The sequence below is a fragment of the Rhinatrema bivittatum genome, chromosome 11 (assembly GCF_901001135.1).
Source record: "Rhinatrema bivittatum chromosome 11, aRhiBiv1.1, whole genome shotgun sequence".
Lineage (NCBI taxonomy): Eukaryota > Metazoa > Chordata > Amphibia > Gymnophiona > Rhinatrematidae > Rhinatrema > Rhinatrema bivittatum.
The window spans coordinates 43,778,382-43,795,526 of NC_042625.1; the positions used below are offsets into that span (position 1 = coordinate 43,778,382).

Consider the following 17,145-nt stretch of genomic DNA (forward strand, 5'->3'; position numbering starts at 1 on the left):
TAACTATTACAGATTCATCCAAGTGGCCACGCCTTGACGTGGGACGGCATGGGATGGTGTTTCAGCACTCTGGGGTGGCTTCTGGAGTTCCTTTACAGCAGCTGATGCCAACTGTACAAGGTGAGACCCCCACTTTAAGATCTAGAGCTCTGGAATTGGGCCAAACTCCCACTCTTTAATTGATGGACTAGTTGCCTTTTTTCCATTGGAGTCGACCAATTGATATAAACAGAACACTGAGCACAGACTGAATGTTGAACATGTTGAACTGGAAGCACTATTGCTGTTTATGGTTCACATTGTTATAATAACTTACATCTGTGCATTGCTGCAAAGATTAGAAAAGAAATCTGCTTTCTTGAGTACTGTTTACTTCTCCTCTGGAAAAGATGAGAAGTGTAATCAGTCCTTGAATGTTTCTGTCTGGCTTCGCAGGTGGAATGCCACCTACTCCTCAAACTGGGCAGCTGACCGGACAGAAACAGAGCCAACAACAGTATGACCCATCCAAAGGCCCTCCCGTGCAGAACGCTGCCAGTCTACACACTCCTCCACCTCAGCTGCCTGGGAGGCTGCAGCCCACCAGCATCACCATAGCGTCTCTCCCAGCAGCACTGCAGCTGACTCAGCAGCAGCAGCAGATGGTTGAGTCTCCGGCTCAGCCCCAGCTTCCGATCCATGTGAAGACCCAGCCTCCAGCACCAGTTCAACAGCCACTGCAGCCAGCACTCCATGCAATGATGCCAACACAGGGGTCTCAGCCACAAAGTGCAGTACAACAACAGGTACTTGAGCAAACAGTGCAGTATGAGTAGTAGTTAGAGTGCTAACAGTAATATCATTAAACACTGACATGAAGGTGTTTTACCATCCATTACAGTGTGCCTATAGTGGACTGTGAAACAGCAGCCTAGTGAGAGAGCGATGCCTACTCTCCTGTTATAATGCAGATAGATCATTTTTTATTTCAAATATTGGTGATGTTGTGGCAGTGATTTAGTGTATGGAAATGATACCTTCAGAACATCTCATCAAGCAATCAGCTTGCAGCTATAGACAGTATCAAAAGTCAGTATTTAAAAGGATATTACAATTATAGCCCCCAGTCATCTGTGATTCTGCAGGCATGGGAAAGGCCATATAATTATCTCACTGCAGAATACATGTACCAGTTGGCTTCCTGTCACAGAGTCAGTTAAATTGTTTGCTGTCATTGTGCTGAAAGCAGCTGCTCCTTTTCTCTTTCCCGATCTGGTGGCAATATTCCGCTGCAGGTTGATTGGTTGTCTCTGTCATCCAGTCAGATTGCCACCAGCGGGAAAGAGAGCCAATGAAAACAAAATTCAAGATAAAAGTGACATTTCCCAGCCATTCTGTTAGTTACTGCTGGTGTTTATTTCTTAAGTAGCACTAATGTGCATAGTAAATTTTGTTTCCCTGTACGTACCCGGATCAGTCCAGACAGTGGGTGGTGTACCCCTTCCAGCAGATGGAGTCAGAGCAAAATTGTAAGGACGACCCCTTATAGGTTAGAGCGCCCTCTGCATCCCTTCAGTATTACTCTGACTCTAGCAGAGGAAGGCCACACCTGCGTTTTCCCTTATTTTACTAAATTTTCTATCTTGGGATGGATCTTTGTTAAAAAAAAAAAAAAAAAAAAAGAGAAGATTTTCTACCTTAGAGGATTTCTGTAGGATTTCTCCTCCATTCTGTGAAACTTGCAGTCAAAACTTGGATACTCCCTCCTTGTTTTACCTTTAGCTTGTTTTGGGGTAAATTCTGTTATTTCTCTTCACAGGAATCCTCTTACCTGCTTTTCTGCCGGCTGGGGTGCACGTTGGTGGTCCAACCTCTCCCCCTCCGGCCGACTGCTCTGGGATGTCATCTTCCTCGGAGCAGCCCCCACAGAAAGGTGCCATTCCTCTGTGCTCCCCCTGCCTTACTTTGCCAGCACAGGCCCTTGTGGCTGCTGCTATTCTGGAGGGAGGTTTTTATTTGCAGGCCCTGTTTTCCCTCCGATGCTGCGCCCGGCATGATGCTATGCCTGGGGGGAGCCCGGATCGTGGCTCTCCTGCAAAGGCCTATGTTCTAGCTGCCTCCCAGACGGGGAAGGCACCTCGAGCCCAGGGGGCCATTCTTTTTCGCACGCGCGAGCTCGACCTCTGCAGGCCAGCCCTGTTCCCGTTTGACGCGGGAACGGCGGCCATCTTGCCTCCTCCTCTACCTACCCCGGAGCAGCAAGACTCCGTTCCTGACGGCGGTTTTCCCCTGGCACCGCCGATTTTGACTCCCGTGATCCTCCCAGCACCAGAGCCCCCTTTGGAGCACCCTTTGGAGACCCCACCCTACAGGGCCTTCACGAGGCCCAGGGACCGCTCTGCCCCGGGGACCTACTGGGGAACCAGTACCCCCAGTGTCTGAAGCTCCATCTCAAGGATCCTCCCGGGTACGGGTGGTCGCTCATGCGTCCGTTCCCAATCTCCCTAATCAAGATCCGTATACAGACCCTGACCTGGACGACCCCTCTCCATCCACACCAGTTGAGGATGACGACCCTCATGTGTTGCGCCTTTTTCAAAGGGATGAGCTGGATCCCCTCATTTCTCATGTGCTCGACGAACTGGACATTGAGGCCCCACAAGACACCTCTGGCCCCAACACATCGTCAAGAAAAGGAGATCCTGTCCTGGCGGGTCTCTGTCCGCCAGCCAAGACTTTCCCTTTTCACCCTATGCTCCTCCAGTTGTTGTCACAGGAGTAGGATTCTCCGAAGGCTTCTCTGTGGGTCAGCAGAGCAATGGATAAGTTGTATCCACTTCCTGAAGACTCGGATCTTCTCATGGTCCCCAAAGTGGACGCGTCAGTGTCGGCAGTCACGAAACGGACAACTATCCCCGTCACTGGGGGTGCAGTGCTCCGGGACATGCAGGATCGCAAGCTGGAGGTATACCTCAAAAGGGTCTTTGAGGTGTTCGCTCTGGGAGTCAGGGCAGCTGCTGTAGCTCCCTTATGCAAAGAGCAGGCCTCAGATGGGTGCAGCAGCTTCTCAGTACCCAAGAGCTTTCTCCGCAGGAGGCTCAGCAGGCGGAACGTCTGGAGGCAGTCATAGCTTATGGGGTGTCCAAACAACGCATAGTTCGCCAGACACTGGATCGTCTCCTGGACTTAGAGGCCATACTCCCGGTGCCTCTCGGAGAGCAGAGGTCAGGCCATTATTCCATCTACTTCGTGGTCCCCAAGAAGGAAGGCTCCTTTCGTCCCATTCTCGATCTCAAGATAGTCAACAGATCTATCTTGTATCTATCAAGATATCTTGTATATCTTGTATCTTGTATCTATCAAGATATCTTGTATCTATCAAGATAGTCAACAGATCGATCCCTCAAGATCCCCCGTTTCCGGATGGAGACATTGCGCTTCGTGATAGCGGCGGTTCACGAGGGGGAGTTCCTAGCTTCCTTGGACTTGACAGAGGCCTACCTACACATTCCCATCCTCCAGGATCATCAGCGCTATCTTCGCTTCAAGATCCTTGGCCTGCATTTCCAGTTCCAGGCTCTCCCATTTGGACTGGCAACAGCGCTGCGCACATTCACCAAGGTGATGGTGGTGGTAGCGGCAGCGCTCCGGAAGGAAGGCATCCTGGTCCACCCCTATCTGGACGACTGGCTTATCCATGTGAAGTCCAAGGGTCTCTGTCAACAGGCGGTCGACAGAGTCCTCTAGCTCCTCCGTTCCCTCGGATGGGTCATCAATCTGGCGAAGAGCAGTCGGATGCCAGCCAGTCTGGCTGGGGGGCCGTGTGCGAGAAACTGTCGATGCAGGGTCAGTGGACCTCTGTCCAAGCACAATGGCCGATAAATCGTCTAGAAACCAGAGCAGTCCTTCTCTCACTGCAGCATTTTCTCCCCCTGGTCCAGGGCCGAGCGGTACATATTCTCTCCGACAACGCGACAACTATGGCGTAGGTCAACTGTCAAGGAGGGACAAGGAGCTGTCACGTGTCCCTGGAAACGGACAAGTTAATGGCATGGGTGGAGATCCACCTCGTCCAGCTAGCAGCCTCTCACATAGCGGGAGTAGACAACGTTCAGGCGGACATCCTGAGCCGGCAACGCTTGGATCCCGGAGAGTGGGAACTGTCTGAAGCAGCAGTTCAGCTGATTTTACATCGTTGGGGAACCCCTCATCTCGATCTCATGGCCTCTCGACAGAACGCGAAAGTTCCACGCTTCTTCAGTCGCGTAGGGAGTGGACGCCCTGGTTCTTCTCTGGCCGTGAAACCTCCTTCTCTACGCGTTCCCTCCGTGGCACCTGGTGGGGAAAGTCCTTCGACCAAGGGCGGTGATTCTCGTGGCGCCAGAGTAGCCACACAGATCGTGGTTTGAGGACCTAGTCAACATGGCAATGTCCGGTCTTCTGCGACTAGCTCAGCTTCCGAACCTTCTCCGTCAAGGACCAGTATTTTTCGACCAGGCAGATCGCTTCTGTCTTGCGGCCTGGCTTTTGAACGGCGCAGGTTGAGATGGCGCGGTTACCCCGATGCAGTTGTTTCCACCCTCCTTCAGGCCCGCAAACCCTCTACTTCCTTTGCTTATGTGCGAGTCTGGAAGGTATTTGAGACTTGGTGTAATGCCGTGCCGGTGCCTCCATGGTGTGCTTCTGTGGCCAAGATTCTCTCTTTTTTGCAGCACGGACTAGACAAAAGGCTTGTCCTACAATTCCCTTAGGGTCCAGGTGGCGGCCCTCGGCTCTCTAGTGCGTCCCGTGGACAGTGCTCCTCTCTTGTCTCATCCTGACATCGTCCGGTTCTTGCGGGGCGCGAAGCATGTCAAGCCACCGTCCCACTGTGTCTGTCCCTCGAGAAGCCTAAATTTGGTCCTCCGGATCCTGGCCGGTCCATCTTTTGAGCCATTGACGAGAGCCTCCCTCAAGGATCTCACACTCAAGATGGTTTTCCTAGTGGCTATCTGTTCCGCTCGAAGGATCTCGGAGCTTCAAGCGCTGTCGTGCAGAGAACCATACCTCCGTTTCTCTGACTCCGGGGTTTTGTTGCGCATGGTTCCTGCTTTCCTGCCAAAGGTGGTGTCCGCCTTTTATGTGAATCAATCGGTGGAACTCCTGTCCTTTTCAGACGTAGATTCCAGAGACCTTCGACGCCTTGATGTTAAGCACGTCCTCATCCAATATTTGGAGGTCACTAACAAGTTCCACTTATCAGATCATTTCTTTGTCCTTTGGAGCGGGCCCAACCGGGGACACAAGGCTTCTAAAGCCACCATTGCGCGTTGGCTCAAGGCCGTGATCTCTGCCACGTATGTCGGGTCGGGTTTCTCCGGTAGGTGTCAAAGCTCATTCGCTTCATGCTCAAGCCGCCTCCTGGGCGGAAAGCCAGGCCGTTTCTCTTCAGGAAATTTGCAGAGCGGCAACCTGGAAGTCATTGCACATGTTTGCACGTCACTTTCGCTTGAATGTACAGTCACCCGTGTTTGGTTCTTTCGGTGCGCATGTTATTCGAGCTGGGCCATCCGGGGCCCACCCTGTGTAGGAAGCTTTGGTACATCCCACTGTCTGGACTGATCCGGGTACGTACAGGGAAAAGAAAATTATTCCTTACCTGCTCATTTTCGTTCCTATAGTACCACGGATCAGTCCAGACGCCCTCCCTAAGGATCTGGTAATGGGATTGCTCTCAGCTCAACTGCTTGGTTTTACCTAACTCTGTTATGTGCCTATTAGTTCATGTTTGCAAGTTTCTGGGCCACTTTGATGCTCAGTCCTTGTTTTTACAGTTCAATGTTTTCTGTTTCATGATCCATCCCATGGTGTTCTTAATGGCTTGGATATTCTTAATACTGCAGGGATGCAGAGGGTGCTCTAACCTATAAGGGGCCGTCCTTACAATTTTGCTCTGACTCTATCTGCTGGAAGGGATACACAGCCCACTGTCTGGACTGATCCGTGGTACTACAGGAACGAAAATTAGCAGGTAAGGAATACATTTCTAATGATTTGGACATAATTTAAATGTTTAAACACAGTGATGAAAGATTTTCAGTAAAAATTATTTCCTTATTGTCCATGCAAAACCAGTCCAAACAAATGGAAAAGGCTACACCTTGGATGCAGGAGTCCTTAGAGCTATTGTGGCTTTTTCTTGCCTAGTCTGGGTGTAGCTTTGGCATATCCCTCTTCCTGTTCATACCCCAGATCAGTCCAGACAGGTGGGTTTTGTATCCCTACCAGCAGATGGAAGAGGAGAGTAACAACTTTTCAGGCACTGCTACATAACTGAGAGTGCCACCTGCAGTCCTTCAATATTCCTCTGTCTCCAGCAGATGGTAGATGTGCAAACTTGCAGTCTGGAGTTTAAAAAAAAAGAAAAGAAAGAAAAGTGAGATTTAAGTTTGGAAGAAAGAAGATTCCTAGGAAGAGGGCTCTCTGAGTTGTTAGGTTCCTTCGTGGGCCATCCCTCAGATACAGCAGGGCGAGCAGGGGGGTTGGTGATCCCTGATCTAGCTCAGCCCTTGTCTTCTAGGGGAAGTGAAAGCCAAGGGTCCTGGTTCCCTCACCCCCTCTGGGTCCCTGTCACACTCAGCTCTCAGCTGCCAACATCCAGAAGCAGGGAAGTATTTCATTTAATTTCTCCTTCCATTGTGTGTCTGCTTCTGGAGGTCTGTTACTTAAAAAAATAAATTAAAAAAAAAAAAGTAAAGGAAGCAGTAAGTTAGACTGAGCGGCTTGACTGCCAGGAGGCAGAATCAGGTGAGTGGGGGACAGGATTGTGCCAACCGTTGGGCCAAGTGTCTGAGCAGCGTTGAAACGTGTTGACCGCTCTGGCAGCAGTTTCCTCAAGGAAGGAGATATTTTTAGCTCCGACCTCGGCTTAATGGCGCCTCCCACTCAGCGCGGGCAAGTATGTCATGGCTATGGTCTGAGGAGATCGCGCCTCGATGCAGCCGCATTTTGCCCAGGTTGTGTCTCTGGAGGGGTTGGGACCTCAGCAGGACTCACCGGGGGTGGTGGTTCCACTTGATTGACTGGGCCGGTGCAGGAGACCCGGAGAGGTCAGAGGAGATGGCAGCCATCTTAACTCCACATGTTAGAAGCCAGGCCTCTGTAAGGGAGCCTCGGGACTCCCCTTTCCTGCTCGCTCTTGTTGATCAGCGCCCTGTTGGGGACAGGGAGGGGGAAGAAGTCCAGGAGGTTGCAGATTAGGACCAGCATTCTACTGATTCTGAATAATTCTCCGCAGATTTTGTCCTGCTCCTCCATAAGGCCATATTGGCTAAGAAGGAGGCAGGAATTAAGCACTTTCTCCCCCAGAAGACCAGTTTGGCTAAAAAACCTAAAGCAAATAGGCAGTCGGGGGAAATTCTTCGGCTTCTCAGCCTCTGTCATCCTGCTGGAGGTGAAGGGGACATATCAGACGAGGCAGAAGATCCCAATCAGCTACAGGGAGGTCCTGGGGGTGATCCGGACAAGGACCCTGTGACCGCTTTGGCTGATCCAATGCAGTATGCAGAGGACGTCCCAATCGCAGAAGGGCACAATCCTAGAGTGGTGAGATTGTTCCGTAAGGAGGATCTATGGCCACTAATTCCCCAGGTTTTGGATGAGTTGGGGATTAAGGTCATGCAGGAGGATTCCAACAATGAGGGAGTTAACCTGGTCTTAGATGGACTACGGGGACCACCTAATGCCTTTCCTTTACCAAAGAAGTTATAGAAGTTGGTGGATCGGGATTGGGACTCTCCTGAGGCAGGCCTAAAGGTAGCCAGAGCTATGGCTAAGCTATATCCCTTGCCGGAGCAGACTTTGGAGTGTTGGAAGCTTCCCAAGTTAGATGCAGCAGTGACCAAGAAGATGACCATCCCTGTCGCAGGTTCGGCTGCTCTGAAGGATATTCAGGATCGGAAACTGGAGAATCTGATGAAGAGATTGTTTGAGATCTCAGCCTTAAGCCTTCGTGCGGCAGTCTGCGGGAGTTTGATTTAGAGAGCCTGCTTGTGCAGGGTGCAGAAGGCACAAGAGAAGGTCTCGGGGATAACAAACGAGGCTCAGGCTACCCACTTGGAGGTCGGAGTGGCCTATGTGGTGGATGCCATGTACACCATGGTCCAGACTTCCCCCAGAAATATGGTTTCCGCTGTGGCAGGGCAGAGACTTCTCGTGGTTGCTGAATTGGTCGGCGGATGTGAGGTCTAAAGCACAGCTGTGTAACCTCCTCTTTTAAGGAAAGCTGCTGTTCGGTGAGGATTTGGAACAGCTGATGAAGCAGTTTGGGGAATTGAAGGGAAATAAATTACCCGAGGATAAGAAGACCTTTCCGCCACGCGCTCATTTTCAGGACACAAAGAGATTTCGATCAAGCAAAAGTGGTTTGCCTACAGCACAAAAGCAGGGCTCGGGTGGGCAGCAGTCCTTTTTGGGACAGCGTAGGCCTTCCCGTGAAGGTGCCAGCCAGGGGGCCAGAGGAGGTAAGGTTGGCCAGAGAAGGCAAGCTGGTCCGCTCCTCTCTGGAAGCCGTCGGACGGAGGCTGTCCCTGTTTTACAAGGAGTGGACCAAGAACACGTCAGACCAATGGGTTCTGGAAGTGGTAAGAGACGGCTGCGCCTTAGAATTTTTTGCCCGCTCAGGGAAGTTCCCCCTCAGGAGAGGGGACGGGGAAGGTACTCAGTGTATTTTGTGGTTCCCAAGAAAGAGGGAACTTTTTGACCCATCCTCGATTTTCAGAAGTTCAGTGCGGTGCCGTGCTTTTGGATGGAGATGTTGCAGACGGTGATAGCAGCAGTGTGCAAGGGGGAGTTTCTGGCATTACTGGATTTGATGGAGTTCTATCTCCACATTCCCAGAAGAGCCGACTATCAGAGATTCCTAAGTTCATGGTGCTAGGGGAGCATGTCCATTTTCGGGCCCTTCCCTTTGGGTTGACGACAGCACCACAGACATTCACGAAGGTGATGGTGGTAGTGGCGGTGGCACTCAGGAGGGAAGGAATCCTGGTACACCTTTACCTGGACTATTGCCTCATCAGGGCAAAAGTCGGAAGTGGAGTGTCATCATTCGATTTGATGGGTCATGTAGCGAATCTGACAAAGAGTCACGTAGAGTCGTCCTAGTCATTGGAGTATCTGGGAGCTCAGTTTGATACCTGGGTTGGGAAGGTGTTTCTGACCATGGAGAGGGTGATCAAGTTGCAGGTTCAGGTGCTCCGACTTTTATGGCTTTCAGTTTCCAGAGTCTGGGACTATTTGCAGGTCCTGGGTTCCTTGGCATCTACGTTGGAGTTAGTTCCATGGGCTTTTGCTGACATGCGACTCCTTCAGAAGGTGCTTTTATCCCATTGGAATCCGCTCTTGAATTTCAGCTTCTTTTACCGGTTCAGGGGGACGCCAGATCCAGTATCTGATGTGGCTGTCTCGTCCAATATGGAGAAAGGGATGGCCCTGGAGGACCCGGAATGGGTGGTGGTGACCACGGATGCCAGCCTCAGAGGTTGGGGGCGATTTGTCAAGGGAAATCTGCAGAGCAGTTCACAAAGCCTTTCTCACCTTTCTTCTGTTTTATTCAAGGATGTACAGTATGAGTATTTTCGGACCATATGATGACAGTGGAGAACATCAATCGTCAAGGTGGAACAAAGAGTTGACTGGTGGCGCAGGAGGTACAGGACTTGTTTACTTGGGCGGAAAAGCATCTAGCGGGAGTGATGGCGTCACACGTGGCCAGAGTGGACAATGTGCAGGCGGACTATTTCAGCAGACAACTATAATGTCTGCGTTCTCTGCCAGGCAACTCCTTTGGTTAAGGTACTGGTCGGCAGACGTGTGGTCTATGTCGCAATTAGTGGCATTACCTTTTAAGGGAAAGCTTCTTTTTGGAGAGCACTTAGAGGAACAGGTGATGCATTTGGGCGAGAATAAAGGATATAAGCTGCTGAAGAATAAGCCGAGGATTGGCAAAAGGTTCTCATCCATGCGGCCTCGAGTTGGGCAAATCACTATTTTTTGGTAAAGTAGAGCTTCGGGAAGAGCTCAGAGGCAAAGCTCTGGGAGGCAACAGTTCTGGAATCAGTCCTTTCGCGGCCGAAGACCAAACAGAAATTATTCCAACCAGGGCTCGTCGGAATCTAGGTTTGCTCAATGAAGTGGGGCCGATTCATTCCTCTGTGCCAGCTATAAGGGGGCCTGTTGACTCTCTTCTTCGAAGAGTTGGCCAAGGTCACCACAGACCAATGGGTTTCTAGATGTGATAAGTCAAGGGTACACTTTACAGTTTGCTTGCCCACTAAAGGACTTGTTCATGGTGTCTCCCTGCACCTATGCAAACAAAAGGTGGGTTGTTTGGGAGATCATCAACCGTTTAAGGATGCTGAAAGCCCTTGTGCCCGTTCCTGTGGGGAAACATAGAACGGGAAGGTATTCCATTTATTTTGTGGTCCCGAAAAACGAGGGGACTTTCCTACCGATCCCGGAGCCGAATAAGGTGAATGTAACACTCAAGGTTCCTCGTTTTCTGGTGGAGATGCTGTGTTCAGTGATCGCAGCGGTGTGCAATGGAGAGTTTTTGGCTTCTTTGGATCTGGCTGAAGTTTACTTGCACATTCTAATCTGACCAGCTCATCAAAGTTTTCTGAGGTTCATGATTCTGGGAACGCATTTTCAATTTTGTACCCTGCCTTTTGGATTGGTGTCGGCCCCTGGAGACCTTCACCAATGTGATGGTAGTGGTGGTGACAGCTTTCAGGAAAGAGGGCATGTTAGTTCACCTGTATCTGGACGATTGGTTCATTCAGACAAAGTCGGAGGTACTTTGCAGTCAGACAGTTGCAATGGTACTGCATCACCTGAGGTCCCTGGTTGGGTTGTGAATCTGTCAAAGGGTCAGCTCAATCCTTCTCAGGTGTTGGAGATTCCTGGGGACGTGCTTCGACACCAGCATCGAGAGAGTGTTTCTTACCAGCGAGTGGATTGGCAAATTGCAAAGACAGTTTTGCAGTTTGTTGGACAATGCAGTTCTCCTTAAGCATAGCAGACACCTCCACAGAAATAGTTGTCTTTTTTTATAGCCTCCAATACTGAGGCATTACCTCAAATAATGAGGAATTACCTGCAAGTTCTCGGATCCACGGCGTCCACGTTGGAATTAGCTCTGTGGGCATTTGCTCATATGAGACCGCTACAGTGCACGTTGCTTTCACGATGGGATCCATTGTCAGAGCAGTTTCATCTACCGTTGCATCTTACGGAAATAGCCAGGTCGAGTCTCTCATGGTGGCTTGTTCGAGGCCATTTGTCGGGGCTTGGCCTAGGAAGTTCTGATCTGGAAAGTGGTCACAACTAGTGCTTGGCTGTCCGGTTGGGGGGCTGTGTGTCAGTCTCAGGTGGTGCAGGGCTAGTGGTCACCAGAGGAGGTATCGTGGTCTATCAGTTGGTAAGAGACGAGAGCAGTCCAATTGGCATTGCGTGCCTTTATGCCTCACTTGTGAGGGCAGCCGGTGAGATTTCTGTCAGACAATGCGACGACAGTGGCTTACATCAATCGACCAGGGTAGAACCAAGAGTTGAATGGTAGGTCAGAAGGCCCGGGAGTTAATTTGCTGGGCAGAGCAGAATCTGGAATTGTTGGCAGCGTCTCATGTAGCTGGGCTAGACAATGTGCAGACAGATTTTCTCAGTCATCGGTAGCTGGATCCAAGAGAGTGGGAGTTGTCAGAGGAAGCGATAAAGCTTATCCATCACAGGTGGACCATCCCCTGCATGGATATGATGGCAACTCAGAAGAATGCCAAAGCTCCACTTTTCTTTGATCACAGAAGGGAGCGCGGCGTAGAAGGAGTCAACGCCTTGGTACTTCCTTGGCCACAGGGAATTCTCCTCTATGTTTTCCTGCCATGGTCGCTGGTGGGTAAAGTCTTATGGCGGATAGAGATTCATCCACGGGGGTGATTCTGGTGCCACCAGAGTAGCATCGGCGGCCCTGGTTTGCGGATTTGGTCAATCTCGCAGTGGACGACCCATATTTTCAGTTTAGGTGGCTAGCTTCTGTCTCTCAGCTTGGCTTTTAGAGGAGACATCTGAGGTGTAAGGGATATCCCGAGGATGGCATTTCCACTCGGTTGCAAGCCAGGAAGACGTCTCATCTTTGGCCTATGTGAGGGTGTGGAGTCTTTGAACCTTGGTGCGAAAAGAAGGGGTTTGATCCTACTCGAGCATCAGTGGCTCACATTTTGTCCTTCTTGCAACAAGGGTTGGTGAAGGGATTGTCCTTTGGCTCTCTCTGAGTCAAGAAAGCAGCTTTGAGCTGCCTTTAAGGCAAGGTACGGGGGCAGCCCTTGCTGCACATCCAGATGTGGTGCCCTTTCTCCGGGGAGTGAAGCATTTACGGCCTTTGGTGCGGAAGTTATTTATTTATTTTTATATACCGATGTTTCATGAGAACATATCAAATCGGTTTACATAAGTTAACAAATAGTCATTTAAAAATATTTGCATTTCCAAAATGAAAAGAAGAAATACAAAGTTTCATAATAGACTAATAACAGATAAAATAGTAAACTAATTAATCATAAAATTTAAACAGGGAAAGAAGCAGAACAGTAAGAGCAGAGAACCTTAGAAATGGTTTTCTACAGGATAAAGCCTTATGTCCTCCTTGGAATCTTAATTTGGTTCTCAAGGGGTTATGTGCTGCTTCATTCGAACCAATTCGAATGAAGGATCTTACCTTAAAGATTATTTTTCTGCTAGAAGAATCTCAGAGATACAAGCTCTGTTATGCAGGGATCCTTTTCTAACGATTACGGAAGTGGGAGTCTCGCGTACAGTTCTTTCTTTTCTACCTTTGGTGGAGCCTCCAGCTTTTCCAAACCTGGACACAAAGGTGCCTCCTGCGAAAGAGTTGCGGTATTTTGGAATTGAAATGTACCTTGTTATGTTATCTTAAGGTCACGAATAGCTTCTGGCTGTCTGATCATCTTTTTGTGCTGTGGAGTAGCACAAAAAAGGGTCATAAGACTTCAAAATCTATGATTGTGTGGTGGTTGTAAGAGGCAATAGGTTCGGCGTACTGTGCCTGTCAGGCTAATAGCTTACACTACTTGGTCGCAAGCGACATCCTGGGCCAAATGTCAGCAGGTATCGCCACAAGATATTTCTAGGGCGGGTATCTGGAAGTCCTTGCACACTTTTGTCAGACATTACTGTTTGGATGTCCAAACTCCAGAGACTATGGGCTTTAGGGAAAGTGTGCTTCGAGCAGAATTCTCATAGTCCTACCCTATTGAGAGAAGCTTTGGTACATCCCAAGAGTTTGGACTGATCTGGGTACGTACAGGGAAAGGAAAATTGGTTCTTACCTGCTAAATTTCATTCCTGTAGAACCACAGATCAGTCCAGAGTCCCGCCCAGTAGGGTGAAAAAGATTGGAGAGTCTGCTCGATCTGTTATTGTGCATAGTCTGAAGATTGCCAAAGGTGGCGTGTTTAGTTTTCTTCTGGAGTTAAGGTGGGACGAGTTCGTTCCCATTAAGGTTTCCCAAATTTTTTGTCCGTTCACTGGGAATGTGTTATGTGATGTGATATGTGAAGTTATGTTCGTTTTGGTTCAGTAGCATCTTGGCTTGGTTACAGGTCAATACTGGCAGACTGAAAGTGTCAGAAAAACTTTCTCTGTCTCTATCTGCTGGAAGGGAGCAAAACCCAGGAGTCTGGACTGATCGGTGGTACTACAGGAACAAAAATTGGTAGGTAAGAACCAATTTTCCTTTACCTGCTAGATTTTGTTACTGGAATACCACAGATCAGTCTAGAGACCCATCCCTTTTTCGAAAGACTTCCTCTCTTCTGGATCTTGCTAAGACAGTGTGTTATCATATGAAGAGTTACTAAGATTGTTCATAGGTTTTGGCTTAGGGTTGGTAATTAGTATAATCCTTGTTTTGAGACAGGGGGTTTTAGGGGCCTCCAACTTGAGTCTCTGCTTGCCCAGAGTTATCTAGGTTTGTTGGATTGGCATCTTGGCTTGGATACAAGTCAATACTGAGGGACTGCAGGTGGCACTCTGTTATGTAGCAGCACTTGAAAAGTTTTTATTCTCTGCCTCTATTTGCTGGTAGGGATGCACACTTATCTGAACTGATCTGTGGTATTCCAGGAATGAAAGTTAGCAGGTAAGAACCAGTTTTCCTTAGTTTGGGCTGAATTGGCATGGATAATAAGGAAGGTAAAATTTAAACTTACTCATTAATTTCCTTTCCTTTAGTTCTGCCAGACCAGTCCAGAACCCGTCAGGGAAGCCACAACAATAAAGGGCTCTCAGTCTGACAAATTCAGAAAACCAGCAGTGAGTACATTGTTGCCCATTCTGAAGGTAGTTTGCCTAATCATGACCTTGGTGTAGGGGTTACATAATTCGTGGTTTAATGACCATGGAGTGAATTTCTTGGCTGCATCAGGTTTTGGTTGTGGTGGTGATTTGAAAACCAAAACAAATAATTGCCTTCAGTTGTCTTGGTTTTGACATTGGATATGAAGAGCTGAAGGCGGCACCAGTCTCTTATAGGGAAAGTAAAGTCAGTTTAGAGCTTTTTTCCCGTCTATCTTCATCTGCTAGCAGGGGCTTCATAGCCCACGTTTGGACTGGTCTGACAGGACTAAAGGAAATGAAATTAGCAAGTAAATTCCACCTTTTAATGCTTATTTAGTGATGTAAAACTGTATGGGAAAAGTATGCAGATTTGCCACATAATTACGTCAGAATCATAAGAAATCTGTCTCAGAATTTTCCCGTCTTCTGAGCTGAAGTACATTCGAGTGAGTAGGTGGTACGGTATTCATTGTTTTGAACATTGTACATTGTAATCACTGACCCCAGTTTCCTGTAGCAGATTACAGTTAGATTCTGTAGCAAGAATCAAGTGAGATGAAAGAAAAATATACTTTTACTGTGTTTATTTCAATTGTAGACAGTGACGTTAACACGTCCAACCTCAGATTCCGTCCAAGCCTGTCAGCGCCTTCTGTCCAGTTCACTGCCTTCCTCTTTTGTGGCACCAGCCACTCCGGGCACCACACCTCTCCCTGCCTTCCCACTTCAAACAGCCAGGACCTCCCAAGCTAGCAACAAATCACTGTCCCCTGTCTCATCCAAAGCAACTGGGTTAGCTGGAGCAACAGCACCAAGAACACAGAGCCCATCACAGAGCTCAGTTGCACTGCCTCAGGAGAGCGCTCAAGATAAACTGGCTGAGCAAGTAAAACTGGTAAGTTTTCTAAATAAAATCAGATTAAGAGTGAAATTTAAGTGTGAGCTTCCAGACTGGAAACAACTGGATGCCCTCATCGCCTGCTACTCCTTGGGTCTGTTGCACAAGTTACTGGTTGCAACTGAAGGAGTAACCTATGTAGTCTCAAATGCTTATGAATACCAATTTATTTAAATTATCATTATGTTAATCCAGTAAAAGGCATCACAACCAGAAAAGTCTCATGTTTTCTCCAGAACCAGTATGGTTTCAGGAACTTTACCCTACACATTAGTAATGTTACAAGAAAGCACTCAAGACAGACCTGGCTGAGAGACTGGCCACTGTTAGAGACACGATATTGAGTTCAATGGGCCTCAGTACGACACAGCTTATGCTCATAGATAAACAAAACTGCATCTCCTAAGTTCTTGCAGATTTTCCTTCCTATAACATATATAGGGACCTTTGTTTTCAGGTTTTATTATAATGAACAGAAATGGGAGAAAGTTGGTGGGAAAACATGTTATTGTTTTCATTGATTTTCTCCCATTTTTGTTCGTTACAATAAACGCTGATAAATTCCTGGGAAAAAATAAAATAAAACCTGAAAACGAAGGTCCCTAAGGCATGTAAGAGTTGAAAACTTAGTTGAAAACCCTGCAGACCTGATTTTTATTTGTTTTCAGTATAATTAAGTCTGAACTCATTGGGATAGATTTTTCTGTAATAGTAATATAGTAGATGATGACACAATAAGACTCATTAGCTTGTCCAATCTGTCTGTTTATTCCTGACCACACTGCAAAAATATATCCCAGCTCCCAGCCATGGGAATGTGACTGTTTATAAGATATCTTGACTTTAAGTCCACTGTATAGTCTGCCAGAAAGACCTGGCTATGTGAATGCCTGCGTTTCCACTAGGACTGCCAAGCAGACTCAGTTCTATCATTTCAACCTAATCTAGATTACTATCTGCCTGGTTGATTATTACCAGGTTCTTCATAAATGAAACTTCCAAAGTCTCTTTTGGACTTTTTCTCTTTGTCTTCACTGGATCGGAAGCTCTACAGAGAAGGGACTGTTTGTTATGTGTATTTGTATAGCGCTGTGCACATTTAGTAGCACTGCAGAAAAGATAAGTAGTAGTGGTATTAAATAGACCCAGCTGTCAGTTAGGGCTTCTAACATTTTATATTATCCACTTGCTCATTCTGGCAGCCCTAACACTCATCATTGAATCATTTGAGTAGGACGTTTTTAACATTTGACATGTGACATTAGGTCCTGTTTCTTTTTCTTTTTTTTCTTTTTTAACCTTTATCATTTTCAAAAATACAAAAACACTTCAAAGTTTGCATAGAAAAAAAAACCATGGATTAGTGTTCATCATCATCATATATATGCCTATATATACATATATATACCCATATACATAAAAAGAAAAATTAGCCAGATCAAAATATCTCATAACACTAATTCCATTATCATATCAATCAAAGTGAGAGTTTCATATGGTTAACAGAAATTTGGGAGAATATATACTTCACAATCTATTTGCATGAAAAACTAGGCATAGAACCTGTACTATTTTTAATCCATTTGATTAACTAGACACTGGGGAAGAAGCTGGTACTTTCCTTTGCTCAATGAAATTCTTTAACTGGCCAGAACTAAAAAACATTTATTTATTTATTTATTTATAGATTTTTCTATACCGGGGTACGTAAATAACATCACCTCGGTTTACATTCAAACAGTAATTCAGCATTGCGCTTTACAATATAACAAGTTAACTAAACGAAAAAACAATACAGTATATAACTTTATATTAATAGAATATCAGCAATATATGAGAGATTGTGGCAGTTAGGAAGAGTAGTTGAGGATTCAGAT

General features: G+C 47.5%; 1 protein-coding gene across 7 annotated transcripts in view; it reads left to right on the forward strand.

The window, feature by feature from the left end:
• The window catches only part of LOC115100599 (E1A-binding protein p400-like), a 274,887-nt gene that overhangs the window by 24,652 nt on the left and 233,090 nt on the right, over positions 1-17,145 (forward strand). For all 7 annotated transcript variants that reach the window (XM_029619158.1, XM_029619157.1, XM_029619159.1 and 4 more), the window contains 3 exons: positions 13-120; positions 436-785; positions 14,969-15,265. In XM_029619158.1, coding sequence (XP_029475018.1) covers positions 13-120; positions 436-785; positions 14,969-15,265 — 755 coding nt within the window. The remainder of the gene's footprint in view (positions 1-12; positions 121-435; positions 786-14,968; positions 15,266-17,145) is intronic.